This window comes from Ranitomeya variabilis, chromosome 8, assembly GCF_051348905.1.
Source record: "Ranitomeya variabilis isolate aRanVar5 chromosome 8, aRanVar5.hap1, whole genome shotgun sequence".
Lineage (NCBI taxonomy): Eukaryota > Metazoa > Chordata > Amphibia > Anura > Dendrobatidae > Ranitomeya > Ranitomeya variabilis.
In genome coordinates this window covers 35,236,655-35,252,442 of record NC_135239.1, presented here as the reverse complement: position 1 = coordinate 35,252,442, position 15,788 = coordinate 35,236,655, and the positions used below count along the sequence as shown (strand labels likewise).

Here is a 15,788-nt window from a genome sequence, read left to right as displayed (position 1 = left end):
GATCTCACTCTGATCTCAGTCTCCTCTCACTGTGATCACACTCTGATCACACTCTGATCTCAGTCTCCTCTCACTGTGATCACACTCTGATCACACTCTGATCTCAGTCTCCTCTCACTCTGATCACACTCTGATCTCACTCTGATCTCAGTCTCCTCTCAATGTGATCACACTCTGATCACACTCTGATCTCAGTCTCCTCTCACTGTGATCACCCTCTGATCTCAGTCTCCTCTCACTCTGATCTTAGTCTCCTCTCACTCCGATCACACTTTGATCACACTCTGATCATACTCTGATCTCAGTCTCCTCTCACTGTGATCACACTCTGATATCAGTCTCCTCTCACTCTGATCTCAGTCTCCTCTCACTCTGATCTCAGTCTCCTCTCACTCTGATCACACTCTGATCATAATCTGATCTCAGTCTCCTCTCACTGTGATCACACTCTGATGTCAGTCTCCTCTCACTCTGATCTCAGTCTCCTCTCACTCTGATCTCAGTCTCCTCTCACTCTGATCACACTTTGATCACACTCTGATCATACTCTGATCTCAGTCTCCTCTCACTGTGATCACACTCTGATATCAGTCTCCTCTCACTCTGATCTCAGTCTCCTCTCACTCTGATCTAAGTCTCCTCTCACTCTGATCACACTTTGATCACACTCTGATCATACTCTGATCTCAGTCTCCTCTCATTGTGATCACACTCTGATCTCACTCTGATCTCACACTGATCTCACTCTGATCTCACACTGATTTCATTCTGATCTCACTCTGATCATACTCTGATCAGAGTGTGGTCACAGTGTGATATGCATTATTGACCTGATTCTCTCGAATGAGAAGATCTACAGTCATCTGCACCTGCTCTAGTATGAAGATCGAGCAGCTACCCACGAAGGTGACCTAGTAGCTGAATGTGGCCCTCATCCACCTGAAATTTGGACCCCAGGGGATGTAGTCTTTTAAGGATAAGGAGCAGGTATGAATGCTGCAGTATGCTGAGTGATCCCTTCCATCTCCATAATTTACATTGGGTATGTTCATGTATATAAATCTTTGCATTAACCTTTTTTTTACGTCTCTAGTCTATGGTCCCAATTCATCAAGACCAGCGATGTTCAGGTCGGTCTTGATAAGGGAGCATTTTGGAATCAGACACTCTTGAGGCCCATGTACGAATCAAGATTGTCTGACAAGTGGTGTGTGACTGTGCACCCTGTCAAAGATCTTACTCCGGTCATGAATAAGATGAGCTGTGGCGTCACACACCATTGCGACTCCTTCCCGTCCGACCTCTGCCCATTTTGGTGGAGCTGGGCAAATCTGAGCTGGAAACACGAAAATTTTGATAACAACGCCATATATTTCTGAGTAATCACCTCTTTGACCCAACCTTTTCTGAAATGTGATTATTGGACACTTTTATGAAGGGATGGGCTTCATTTGAGGCATCCAAAAATATCTTGGGTTTACTATTTCCAGTCTAGATCAGTTCATTTAATTTTTTATTAGCGTTGTGATCTGATTGTTCCCTGTGTTCAGATAATTTTTTTGTGTTTTCCAGGTTCCTCTTATTTGTGAGACCAAGCCAATAAGTATCCACCAGATCATGGCCTACCAACGGAACGGCTGCGTGAAGAGCCGAAGTGCTCCTCACCTTTCTCATACAGTACAAGAGTTTCACCAAGTTCAAGTCGACCCAGAACCTGACGTTCCGGATCCATCAGATACCTGCACAGAAAAAGATCACTGTACGATAGAGATCAGTGAGTTGGAGACTAATGTGTAACTGTAAGGTATGGTCTCCTGAAGAACAGAGCAGGTCCTAAATCAATGTGCACCTGGAGGTGGCATGAGAAGGATGTTTGAGACATCACCTTATAGGACCCCTCCATCAGAAGAAGAGGGCACATCACACCAACCAAGAGTAACCCCCGGTTCTTTATCCGAAGGATGATGTTAAAAACTCACATTAACCTGACTGCCAACTTGCAATGATCTCATGGTTATAAATGTGTAGGACAAATGTTGGGGACTTCTTCTCAAGACAGTTTTTTTTTAATTATATTCAATACCGTCCAGTTGCCACCATAGTTGCCCCACAAAATCCGCAGAGCAGAAATATGACAAGACAAGGACGTTTACATGGCTAACCTCACTTGGTAAAGGAAATTTTATAAAATGTGATCAATTTGTGTGTTTGTAGAGTAGAAAAAAAAAACCTGGTGCCTACAATCCTCCGCTTGAAATAACACATCTGTGTGGTGTCTTGTAAGTTTTAGGGTCATTAATCACTTTTAATATAAACTTCATGGGTATTAAGTTATTTTTATCTAATCAGGTAGAAAGTTCAGGTGAAGACCAGATTTCATGAGGTTTACATGACTTTTTCAAAAACAGCGCCACATCTATTTACAGGTTGTGTGTGGCATTGCAGCTGGGTTCTATTTACTTCAGTGGAGCTGAGCTGCAATATTTGACACAATCCATAGATAGTTGTAGCGCTGTTTTTGTAAGGAAACAGAAATGTTTTTCTAATCCTGTACAATAACTTTAAGATGCATTTAAACCTGGCTTAAAAGCTTAATGTGTCATGTCGTATGGTTACAGGATGGTTTCTAGACATGGATATACATTGTAATGTAGTATTGAAAGTCATTGGAGCGTGATTGTAAGGACCTACAACCTCTACAGCCACCGAGAATTTTCCACTGCCGATCGTAAAAAAAAAGAAGAATATTTGCTAAACTTTGACTCCTGGTTGCCTGTATTTTTACCAAGACACAAAATAAGAAGGCACAATTCAATGGGGACACTTTTGTTTTTTCGGCTTGGTTTCATACTTCTTTTTAGTTAATAAAACGAATTGGAAATACATTGACGTGTTGTTTTCTTCCTTCTCTCCAGGGTCAGACTTGAGAGTGATCTAGGCCCTGAAGAGCATTGTAAGTTAATGCATTGCTTTGCAGCCCTTGCTCTCAAATTAATCTCTAGGAATGTAAAAAAATAAACATAATTAAAATATCTTTAAATAGCAAATCTTATGATTTGTTTAAGATGTTAATCACTTTAAAGTAGCAATGGACGGCAGTGTGAGCAGCCTCTTCTTACCTCAGTACCCCTGGTATCTCCAGTATTATATCAGATAGACATGGTGGACAGCAGTGTGAGCAGCCTCTTCTTACCTCAGTACCCCTGGTATCTCCAGTATTAGATCAGATAGACAGGGTGGACAGCAGTGTGAGCAGCCTCTTCTTACCTCAGTACCCCTGGTATCTCCAGTATTATATCAGATAGACATGGTGGACAGCAGTGTGAGCAGTCCCTTCTTACCTCAGCATCCCTTGTATCTATATTATTAGATTAGATAGGACGGACAGCAATGTGAGCAGCCACTTCTTACCTCAGTACCCCTGGTATCTCCAGTATTATATCAGATAGACATGGTGGACAGCAGTGTGAGCAGCCTCTTCTTACCTCAGTACCCCTGGTATCTCCAGTATTAGATCAGATAGACAGGGTGGACAGCAGTGTGAGCAGCCTCTTCTTACCTCAGTACCCCTGGTATCTCCAGTATTATATCAGATAGACATGGTGGACAGCAGTGTGAGCAGTCTCTTCTTACCTCAGCATCCCTTGTATCTATATTATTAGATTAGATAGGACGGACAGCAATGTGAGCAGCCACTTCTTACCTCAGCACCCTGTACAGTATCTCCAGTATTAGATCAGATAGACAGGGTGGACAGCAGTGTGAGCAGCCTCTTCTTACCTCAGTACCCCTGGTATCTCCAGTATTATATCAGATAGACATGGTGGACAGCAGTGTGAGCAGTCTCTTCTTACCTCAGCATCCCTTGTATCTATATTATTAGATTAGATAGGACGGACAGCAATGTGAGCAGCCACTTCTTACCTCAGCACCCTGTACAGTATCTCCAGTATTAGATCAGATAGACAGGGTGGACAGCAGTGTGAGCAGCCTCTTCTTACCTCAGTACCCCTGGTATCTCCAGTATTATATCAGATAGACATGGTGGACAGCAGTGTGAGCAGTCTCTTCTTACCTCAGCATCCCTTGTATCTATATTATTAGATTAGATAGGACGGACAGCAATGTGAGCAGCCACTTCTTACCTCAGCACCCTGTACAGTATCTCCAGTATTAGATCAGATAGACAGGGTGGACAGCAGTGTGAGCATGCTCTTCTTACCTCAGCATCCTTGATATCTTCAGTATTAGATCAGATAGAGAGGCTGGACAGCAGTGTGAGCATGCTCTTACCTTAGCATCCCTGGTATCTCCAGTATTAGATAAGATAGAGAGGCTGGACAGCAGTGTGAGCATGCTCTTACCTTAGCATCCCTGGTATCTCCAGTATTAGATAAGATAGACAGGATGGACAGCAGTGCGAGTGACTTCTTACCTCAGCATCTCTTTGTACTTCAGTACCTCTGGTATCTCCAGTATTAGATAAGATACACAAGGTGGTCAGCAGTGTGAGCAGCCTCTTCTTTCCTCAGCACCCCAGGTATCTCCAGTATTAGATCAGATAGACAGGGCGAACAGCAGTGTGGGAAGGCTCTTCTTACCTCAGCATCCCTGGTATCTCCAGCATTAGATGTGAACATGCTCTTACCTTAGCATCCTTGATATCTTCAGTATTAGATCAGATAGACACTGGACAGCAGTGTGAGCAGCCTCTTACCTTAGCATCCCTGGTATCTCCAGTATTAGATAAGATAGACAGGATGGACAGCAGAGTGAGTGACTTCTTACCTCAGCATCTCTGGTATCTCCAGTATTAGATCATAAAGGAAGTGTGGACAGCAGTGTGAGCAGCCTCTTTGTACTTCAGTACCTCTGGTATCTTCAGTATTAGCTAAGATACACAAGGTGGTCAGCAGTGTGAGCAGCCTCTTCTTTCCTCAGCACCCCAGGTATCTCCAGTATTAGATCAGATAGACAGGGTGGACAGCAGTGTGGGATCCTCTTCTTACCTCAGCATCTCTGGTATCTCCAGCATTAGATCAGATAGACAGGGTTGACAGCAGTGTGAGCATGCTCTTACCTTAGCATCCTTGATATCTTCAGTATTAGATCAGATAGACAGGCTGGACAGCAGTGTGAGCATGCTCTTACCTTAGCATCCCTGGTATCTCCAGTATTAGATAAGATAGACAGGATGGACAGCAGTGCGAGTGACTTCTTACCTCAGCATCTCTGGTATCTCCAGTATTAGATAATAAAGGAAGTGTGGACAGCAGTGTGAGCAGCCTCTTTGTACTTCAGTACCTCTGGTATCTCCAGTATTAGATAAGATACACAAGGTGATCAGCAGTGTGAGCAGCCTCTTCTTTCCTCAGCACCCCAGGTATCTCCAGTATTAGATCAGATAGACAGGGTGGACAGCAGTGTGGGATCCTCTTCTTACCTCAGCATCCCTGGTATCTCCAGCATTAGATCAGATAGACAGGGTTGACAGCAGTGTGAGCATGCTCTTACCTTAGCATCCTTGATATCTTCAGTATTAGATAAGATAGACAGGATGTACAGCAGTGCGAGTGACTTCTTACCTCAGCATCTCTGGTATCTCCAGTATTAGATAATAAAGGAAGTGTGGACAGCAGTGTGAGCGGTCTCTTTGTACTTCAGTACCTCTGGTATCTCCAGTATTAGATAAGATACACAAGGTGGTCAGCAGTGTGAGCAGCCTCTTCTTACCTCAGCACTCCTGGTATCTCCTGTATTAGATCAGATAGACAGGGTGGACAGCAGTGTGAGCAGTCTCTTCTTACCTCAGCAACCCTGGTATCTAGTATTAGATCAGATAGACGGGGTGGACAGCAGTGTGAGCAGTCTCTTCTTACCTCAGCATCCCTGGTATCTCCAGTATTAAATCAGATAGACATGGTGGACAGCAGTGTGAGCAGCATCTTCTTACCTCAGCACTCCTGGTATCTCCAGTATTAGGTCAGATATACAGGGTGGACAGCAGTGTGAGCAGCATCTTCTTACCTCAGCATCCCTGGTATCACCAGTATTAGATCAGATAGACAGGGTGGACAGCAGTGTGAGCAGCATCTTCTTACCTTGGCAGCCCTGGTATCGCCAGTATTAGATTCGAATATCCACTGATAGCACATCTTCCTAACCATGAAGGGAGAAGGCGCTGCTATGTACACAAACACTTCTATTAAGATTCTATGATAGGTGTCTATTACTATGTCAGTGTAACAAGGCAGCAGCCATTTTAATGTTTTTATAGTGATTACCTCCCTGGACAAAACGGGTGATTTGCTTATTAAAAGTATTTAGTAATTTAAAGGAGAATGAAAGCAAGATATTTCAGGCAGGTAACTGAGAGGAGTAGTAAGTGAATCTTGACCTCTAAAATAAAGAAGATGAATGAATGAAGCATGGCAGAAGCTCTTTTAAGGCCATATTCACACATTCATGTGTCATAGTCTGAGCATGGACTGTGATTAACAAATTGGGCTCAGGTCTCCTGACCCATACTTGACAGCCTCACCATGACACATGGATGCGTGTGTGACATATAGAAAATAATAAGGCAAACTAGAATATACAATCTTAAAATTAACCAAATTTTTCATAGTGGTTCGTGCTGTTTGATAAATCTGGCAGATCTAGAGACTGTTAGTCCAAAGTTGGCCATCCATATTAGATGGCCTTTGGATGAACGATGCTTTGGATGATCATTCGGCCAACAGCTATCTCATCCGGCTCTCCCATACACAGGAGTGCTAGTTTGGCCAAGTGCTCCTGTGTTCTCTATGAGAAAGCCACCAACTGACTCTTCAGCCGGCGGCTTATCTCTGGGAAAACAATACGATCAGCAGTCTAAAAATGGACATGTTGGATCAAATATCTCTCCACATGATCAGTTGGCTGGCTCCCCAAAACACACTACAGTCGTCCAAACTCATCAATATTCATGGTTCAGCCAACATTAATCTGATGTGTATGGGGGGCCTTTAGTTTACACTTTGATGACTTTTCTGAGCACAATATGTGAAATCTCTGCTTGCAGCCAAACTGGGCGTTTCTTCAGAGTTTTCTCTGTGGGTGTGTGCTTCCACCTCTCCCTCCCAGATCCCAATCACAGCTTGGCAACTGGTCTAGCAGTTTCAGACACTGTTGAGCTGTAAGTGGCAGATTCTGGGAGGGAATAGTGAAAGCACATGTCCCTAGAGAAGACTCACAAGAAACACCCAGTTGTTTTGCAAGAAGAGATTTCCCATAGTGCGTTTGAAAATTAACAAATGTGAATATCTCTGCAATAGTGCGACAGTGAAAAATGGAAAAGAGTGGCAGAATCAGGGAAGCTCGGGGATTTTTTACAAGGTACTTAACCCAATTTTTTTGAGCAACTGAAAGACCTCTTTAAATGCAACAGAATAATCAAACACTAAACATTATATGGGTTGATCTAAACATACAGAAATCCTGTGAAAGTCTGATGTGAAGTAAGTGATTGGGCATGTTTGCATTTATGTATGGGATTGTGTTTTTCGCTCATTTTAAAGATTCATACAACTTTATTTTACAAACATTTTCCGCTATAAATTGTCCATGGAAAACGGAGTTAGTTTACAATCAGATGGTTCCTGTCCTAAAGCCATGTCATGCTAGTAGTGTGCAGGTCATTCGAGGATAGCCCGAAAACTATATCCTATTTGTAACAGAATATTCCGTCAAGTGATAAAAAATATATTCCGAATATCAAGACCCAAAAGATGCATACAATATAGAGCATAAAAGTATATTTTGGGTTTACAGGTGCTTCTCACAAAATTAGAACATCATTAAAAAGTTAATTTATTTCAGTTCTTCAATACAAAAAGTGAAACTCATATATTATATAGAGTAATTTCAAACAGAGTGATCTATTTCAAGTGATTACTTCTGTTAATGTTGATGATTATGGCTTACAGCCAATGCAAACCCAAAAGTTATTATCTCACTAAATTAGAATAATTAACAAAAACACCTGCAAAGGCTTCCTAAGCATTTAGAAAGGTCCCTTAGTCTGTTTCAGTAGCTCCACAATCATGGGGAAGACTGCTGACTTGACAGATGTCCAGAAGGCAATCATTGACACACTCCACAAGGAGGGTAAGCCACAAAAATAGTAATTGCTACAGAAGCTGGCTGTTCACAGAGGGCTGTATCCAAGCATATTTATGGAAAGTTGAGTGGGAAAAAAAAGTGTGGTAGAAAAAGGTGCACAAGCAACATTTTCAAGCTGGTGTTATAAAGTATTCTAATTTACTGAGATAATGACTTTTGGGATTTAATTGGCTGTAAGCCATAATCAAAAACATAAACAGAAATAAACACTTGAAATGGATCACTCTGTTTGTAATGACTCTATATAATATATGAGTTTTACTTTTTGTATTGAAGAACTGAAATAAATTAACTTTTTGATGATATTCTAATTTTATGATATGCACCTGTATATGCAGGATATATGTATCCAGGTTATCTAGGCATAAAACTTAATTAAAAAAACAAAACCAAGAGTTTGAGAATCAGTCGGATTTATTATAACACTTTAGACATATAATAGAATAATTTGGGAAATGTTTATTTTTCATGATCAGTATTTCTGTATTATAAAAGTGACTCTATCTTGCTCATTGGGACAGAATCCGGACGATTAGTTGTACTTTTTTCAATTTCACTTTTAACCCATTGTCTACCAATGTCCTTTTTTCGGGACGCCTAATCTTTTGCTTCCAGCAACTAAGATTTTATAATTTTTATAATTAGGTCCAATTTTTTGTGTTGTGTTTGTAAAATCAATGTTTTCAAAATAGGAAATCGTGTCATTGTCATTTTTAATTGAATACTGGGACACCCTTTTCTGAAAAATCCGTAAAATAAAAATTTATAATTTGGCAAGTAATGGGTTAATACTGCTGCTTGAATTGAATCCACAGGACAACTCAAACTTTAACATGTGAGATATTCTGTCCCAAAAGATGACGCAACAATTGACTTTATACAACGTATTACAGCAATTAAGCATAAGACTATGTATGATACCATAATTTTTCAGCATGATCACTACATACATATATGCTTCACTAAAAAAAAAAGAAACTAACAGGTCATTTAAAGACGTATTCCAAATCTATTAAGGGAACTTTCTCACAAGACCTACCCAACTTCCTTCCCTATTTGCTGTCAGTTCTATCAGTTTTTTTTTTAATATGGACCCGTAAAGTTGTATGTCACGACCTTTAAAAAAAGAAGTGATTCCCATCCCTTTTCTGGAATATTTGACCATACAGAACACTGCACTGAATTTTTTTTGCTTCCACTGCACTGTCTTGTTTCTGCTCCATTCTCAGTTGTGTCATGTCTGCCTATCCTAATGCAAGATAAGTGAAGTTACCGCACCTGCGGATCCTGTATCCTTCTTTCCTAAACAGAGCATCATAGATTTAAAAAAAAAAAAAGCAATCTCTTGCATTTTTTTGGACATTATAGTTCAGGGGGTGGAAACAAAGACAATGTATATATTACAGGGTGAAGATCACAGCATAGATCTTTTAGAAAAATGCTCAAAAAGGTAAAGAAATTCTGCAATTTATACATTAATGATGATGACCCATTTAAATGAGCAAATTAAAAAATGCAGACAATTATAATTAGTGATGCTGGAATTTCACCCTAATACAAAGTCTATAAATATTTTAGCACATATCGTAAAATTGACCAATACATGTAAGGACTTTTGTTAGAATGATGCTAGCTATAAAAATAATTTATGTTGTCCGTATTAGCAACAGGACGTTACATGATTCTGCCTGTCCAGGAGATCTACTGATTTAACCATAAACCTGAAATAAAATATAAAAATATCACAAAAGCCAGCTTTTGCAGGGTCCATGGAGGACATTTCACTCATGTTGACTAAATCGGAGTCTTCTTTATTTTATTTTTTTTATTATTGATGGAGGAATCCACAATGCTCAGCAAAGCTAGACGAGAGGAGGTCATGGAAAGTAGATCCTAAAAAAATGGAAAGTTGTACGTTAGGCAGGGTCCAATTTTTCAGATTTATGGTTGGAGCTGGGGGTCCTTATGCCATCTTACCTTGTGAGTGGAAAAGAAAATGGAATTCTGTCTGCCAGAGTGGGTTTTTTTTCTGCATTGTGATCATTTAGATTGAAAGCTAGAATCTATTACTATATGTAAAAAAATGGATCTAGATTGAGGCAGAGCTGTAACAAGACATTAAGATTTGAGAGTCCTCAGTGGTTGATACTAGTGATGAGCGAATATACTCGTTGCTCAGGTTTTCCTGATCACGCTCGGATGGTCTCCAAGTATTTATGACTGCTCGGAGACTAAGTTTTCATCGGCCTCAGCTGAATAATTTACAGCTACAAGCCAGCCTGAGTACATGTGGGGGTTGCCTGGTTGCTAGGGAATCCCCACATGTAATCAAGCTGGCTAATAGCTGTAAATCATTCAGCTGCCGCAATGAAAACTTAATCTCCGAACACTAACAAATACTCAGAGATCATCCGAGCAACGAGTATACTTGCTCATCACTGGTTGATACTTTTTAATGGCTAACTGAAAAGATGGTAACAAATTGCAGCTTTCAAGACTACTTTGGTCTGTTCATCGGGCACATGCCTGATGAAGGGACCTGAGTAGTCTCGAAAACTTGCTATCTGTTATTATCTTTTCAGTTAGTCATTAAAAGGTATTAACCACTGAGGACTCTCAAATTTTAATATTTTTCTAGCTACTGGCTAACACGGTATAAAGATATATTTTTCCTGAATTGAGCTGTAACAAGTAATAATGTGGTCCAGTAGTTAAAAATGAAATGGAGCCTCACTTCCCCATGTTCTCATCAGCAAGTATGTTAAAAACTTTTATTAAAAAATGTTAATACAGTCATCTACATTTCACAACATGTCAAATTAAAACAGCCCCACCCAGGTACACTACATCCCCGTTCTCCCATTTTTCTAATTATAAATCAGCCAATCCACCAGGTACATATCTCTTCTTCGATTGTACCCTGATGTGGACGGGTAGTTCTGGATCCCTCCACGGTCCCATTCCCTTCACATTTATTTTTTTTTATTTTTTCTTCTCTTTCTTTTTTCTTCTTTACTTTTCTTCTATTATTTTAAAATATGTTGTTAATATTGCAAATTATTTGTGGGTGAGGGTCTGTTTGCTACCCCTGTCCTCTTCCTTACCTCTGACATTATGCACCCCTTTTTCTTGCATAGATTTCTTTCTTTTTGAGTATATTTGTTTTACTCACTTATATAGTACCATCATATTCCTGCAGGGCTTTACAGACACAATCATCACTGCTCTCACTGCCCTCATCAGTGTGTCTATAAACCCCTTGCAGATGTTGTCCTTGATGGGATTTGAAACCAGGTCCCCAACACTGCAAGGTAACAGTGCTAACCACTGAGCCACCATGTGTTTAATGTCTACCTCTGTTTCTTATGATTCCTTTACTTTATTGTCATCCTTCTTTGGAAAACTAATAATTCTTTGAATTAGAGTTTTTTTTTTTTAATACTGATACTTACCGCAATTATTTTTGGTCTTAATCATCTTTTTCTGTTTCTTCCTCCTTTTGCCTCTTGGTCACCTTGAAAGTGAGATTGCTCTCAATGTCTAAGACTTGTAATTTCTCCAGACCCTCAAAGGCGGACTCCATCACTGACTGCGGAGTTAGCGCATTGAACCTAGCAAAGAAGATTTATTTAGGAAACCCATCAATAAATGACATCTATTAAGAAGTAGACTTTACATTCTTACCGGAGGAAAATTCCCTTTAGGTTAGGAGTGGACTGAAATGCGCTGTCAGGGACGGTAGAGATCTTGTTACTCTGAAGGTACAGATACTCAAGACTCTCGGGAAGGTCCGGTGGGACATAGGACAGTAAGTTTCCTGACAAGTCGAGTAGCTGAAAGGAGAGGACACACTTTCCTTATTGACCAAGTAAACTTAGCACTGGTAGAATCCCTTCAGAACATTAAGTGTTCTGCAGTCTCATTCATTTCAAGGGCATGTATACCATATGGGCAAACCTAGCATGGGGCTTATATCAAGACTGATGGCTGTCCCATCTTCTTAACTTTTATGTGCCAAGAACTTGTGCAGGATTCACCCCTAGACTACTTTACTAGCAAATAAGAGAGGAAGAAGTTGCCCAAAGGGTCACTCTTTCCTTGGTAGCAAAACCTGGCTCCATAATCGAGAGCACAAAAACCTCTTGTCTTCTCTGTAGACCACTGCCATGTAAAGGTTCTATGTTTGCAGTAAATGTCAGAGATATGTATCTAGGATGACTTCTGACCTATATCTCCGACAGTTCAAAACAATTAGGAAAACATATGCTAATGTCTGCCTCTTTGATAAAAAAAAATTATGCATGCATATGGGTTGCTTGCATGTGCACCCTGAGTATGCTTTACCAGCACAAATGCCCAACGTGAACTGCCAACAGTGTAATTACAGCCTAGTACTGTTTTCACCAATGTGGCTTGGATAGCGACTTGTCTTTAAACAGATTTTCTAGGTTCAGAATATTAGTGTTTTATTAGGAAAGGCCATCAACATTAGATGGAGGTCTCACTCTTGGGATTCCGAGAGCGCTGCATCATTTTTAACGTTCCGTCGCCCCATTGAAGTGAATATCACAACTGGCAACCAGAGGTGGACATACTATTGGAGCAGCCTATGTAGCCACTCAGAGACCTTAGAGGTAAGGGGGCCACATCCACCTCTACACTGTGTGCAGAATTATTAGGCAAGTTGTATTTTGATCCCATGATACTTTTTATACATGTTGTCCTAATCCAAGCTGTTCAGGCTTGAGAGCCAACTACCAATAAAGTAAATCAGGTGATGTGCATCTCTGTAATGAGGAGTGTTGTCTAATGACATAAAAACCCTATATAAGGTGTGCTTAATTATTAGGCAACTTCCTTTGGCAAAATGGGTCAGAAGAGAGATTTGAGGGGCTCAGAAAAGTCCAAAATTGTGAGATGTCTTGCAGAGGGATGCAGCAGTCTTGAAATTGCCAAACTTTTGAAGCGTGATCACCGAACAATCAAGCGTTTCATGGCAAATAGCCAACAGGGTCGCAAGAAGCGTGTTGGGCAAAAAAGGCGCAAAATAACTGCCCATGAATTGAGGAAAATCAAGCGTGAAGCTGCCAAGATGCCATTTGCCACCAGTTTTGCCATATTTCAGAGCTGCAATGTTACTGGAGTAACAAAAAGCACAAGGTGTGCGATACTCAGGGACATGGCCAAGGTAAGGAAGGCTAAAAAACGACCACCTTTGAACAAGAAACATAAGATAAAAGGTCAAGACTGGGCCAAGAAATATCTTAAGACTGACTTTTCAAAGGTTTTATGCACTGATGAAATGAGAGTGACTCTTGATGGGCCAGATGGATGGGCCAGAGGCTGGATCAGTAAAGGGCAGAGAGCTCCACTCCGACTCAGACGTCAGCAAGGTGGAGGTGGGATACTGGTATGGGCTGGTATCATCAATGATGAACTTGTGGGACCTTTTCAGGTTGAGGATGGAGTGAAGCTCAACTCCCAGACCTACTGCCAGTTTCTGGAAGACCACTTCTTCAAGCAGTGGTACAGGAAGAAGTCGGTATCGTTCAAGAAAAACATGATTTTCATGCAGAACAATGCTCCATTACATGCCTCCAACTACTCCACAGCGTGGCTGGCCAGTAAAGGTCTCAAAGAAGAAAAAATAATGACATGGCCCCCTTGTTCACCTGATCTGAACCCCATAGAGAACCTGTGGTCCCTCGTAAAATGTGAGATCTACAGGGAGGGAAAACAGTCCACCTCTCGGAACAGTGTCTGGGAGGCTGTGGTGGCTGCTGCACGCAATGTTCACCATAAACAGATCAAGCAACTGACAGAATCTATGGATGGAAGGCTGTTGTGTCATCACAAAGAAAGGTGGCTATATTGGTCACTAATTTTTTTGGTTCTGTTTTTGCATGTCAGAAATGTTTATTTCTAAATTTTGTGCATTGGTTTACCTGGTGAAAATAAACAAGTGAGATGGGAATATATTTGGTTTTTATTAAGTTGCCTAATAATTCTGCACAGTAATAGTTACCTGCACAAACAGATATCCTCCTAAGATAGCCAAATCTAAAAAAAAAACTCACTCCAACTTCCAAAAATATTAAGCTTTGATATTTATGAGTCTTTTGGGTTGATTGAGAACATAGTTGTTGATCAATAATAAAAATAATCCTCTAAAATACAACTTGCCTAATAATTCTGCACACAGTGTAAATTAGGTGCAAGTGTGCATTATGATGATTTATGGGGCTAAGAGGGGCTCTTATAATGTTCTTACATGGTTGCCCTCGTCTGTCTGTGACAAGCCAAGCACAGGAGCTTAGTATACCCTTGGTGTGGCCAAACATTTAAGTGCACCTTCTCACCTACTTGTTTTCCCTCAATCTCTGACCTTTTTGGCTCTATAAAGCCAGAGCTGTCAATCAAAGAAGACCGAGGGTGGAGATAGATGGAAAAGATGCAGTTGATTTCAACAGTCATTTTGTGCTGACAGACTCCCTCTAAAGAACTTCTACAAACTTTTGAGGACCTCACCTGGAGGCTAGTGAGCTCTACCCAGGCCCCGGTGTAGATGGAGCTGATTTTGAGTTTATTGTTTTTCATATACAGTTCTTTCAGTTTTGACATCCCAGTTAGCGTGTCTGGTGGTATGGAGCTAATTTCATTATCATTCAGTCTCAGAATTTCCAAATTTTTGGGTAGTCCATGTGGCACAGATCTCAAATAGTTGCCGGATAACTCCAAGGACTTGAGGAGCCTCAGTTTGCGGAAGGCGTCTTTATGTACTGCACTACTTAAAATTTTGTTGTATCTCAGGTTCAAGTCCTCCAGGAGATACGTAGTGGCGAAATCATCCTTGGAGATACCAGTGATCTGATTGTGAAGGAGCATAAGTGTCTTCACTCTCCGTGGAAGTCCAGCCGGTATCTTCTCCAACAAGTTGTTGTACATATGAAGAGTATGTAATTTCTTTAAACCTAGGAAAGCTGTTGGATGGATACCTCGAGCCCTCAGCTTGTTGTTATGAAGCAGGAGATACTCCAGGTTTCTAATCTGGGTCAAAACATTATTAGAAATATTTCTGATCATATTTTTTTCCAGATGAAGTATGACAATGTTACGCGGTAGCCCACTGGGAATGTGTGTCAGGTTATTGCTTGAGAGGTCCAGGTACTCCAATCTGTTTAGGTTCCTGGAGTGATAAGAATAACAGTAGTGATAAGTAATAGACTCAAAAGTGGAGGAAAATTAGAGGAACGTCAAGATGATCTCAAAAAGTCTCCGAGAAATAAACAACTTTTTGACTAGAAATGTTGTAGTAAATCTAACTATATGCAAACCCAATTTACCTTGAGACTCCTGAAAAAAAGACAAGACCTTCTAGACTTTTGGAAAAGTCATCAAATATCGCATGTACTGTGAAAACTTCCTGGAAGGAATCGCTGCTGGAAGGTTTCTTGTGTTTGAGGCTGAGATGCTCTGTTTCGAAAGAGAACTTAACACCTGATTTATGCTGTCCAAACTGCGGGGAGCGTGAATCAGAACCATTTCTGAAACTCTCAGAGAAATTATAGTTAGAAGATCCGCCGCCAGAGACAAGACATGATCGTCTCTTCCGGTTGATTGTCAGA

At 40.7% G+C, this 15,788-nt stretch overlaps 2 protein-coding genes across 4 annotated transcripts in view; one reads left to right on the top strand and one right to left on the bottom strand.

Moving 5' to 3' along the window:
• Positions 1–2,878, top strand: part of SLC1A7 (solute carrier family 1 member 7) — a 66,683-nt gene extending 63,805 nt beyond the window's left edge. Inside the window, exon 10 of one of the 3 annotated variants that reach the window (XM_077277754.1) lies at positions 1,573–2,878. In XM_077277754.1, coding sequence (XP_077133869.1) covers positions 1,573–1,797 — 225 coding nt within the window. In that variant the 3' untranslated portion in view covers positions 1,798–2,878. The remainder of the gene's footprint in view (positions 1–1,572) is intronic. The other 2 variants (XM_077277753.1, XM_077277752.1) reach the window with 2 other exon arrangements.
• A 6,167-nt stretch (positions 2,879–9,045) lies between these two features.
• PODN (podocan) overlaps positions 9,046–15,788 on the bottom strand; it is a 31,296-nt gene continuing 24,553 nt past the window's right edge. The window contains exons 8-11 of the mRNA XM_077278025.1: positions 14,692–15,349; positions 11,848–11,996; positions 11,616–11,774; positions 9,046–10,056 (exon numbers count right to left, since the gene is read on the bottom strand). Coding sequence (XP_077134140.1) covers positions 11,633–11,774; positions 11,848–11,996; positions 14,692–15,349 — 949 coding nt within the window. The 3' untranslated portion in view covers positions 9,046–10,056; positions 11,616–11,632. The remainder of the gene's footprint in view (positions 10,057–11,615; positions 11,775–11,847; positions 11,997–14,691; positions 15,350–15,788) is intronic.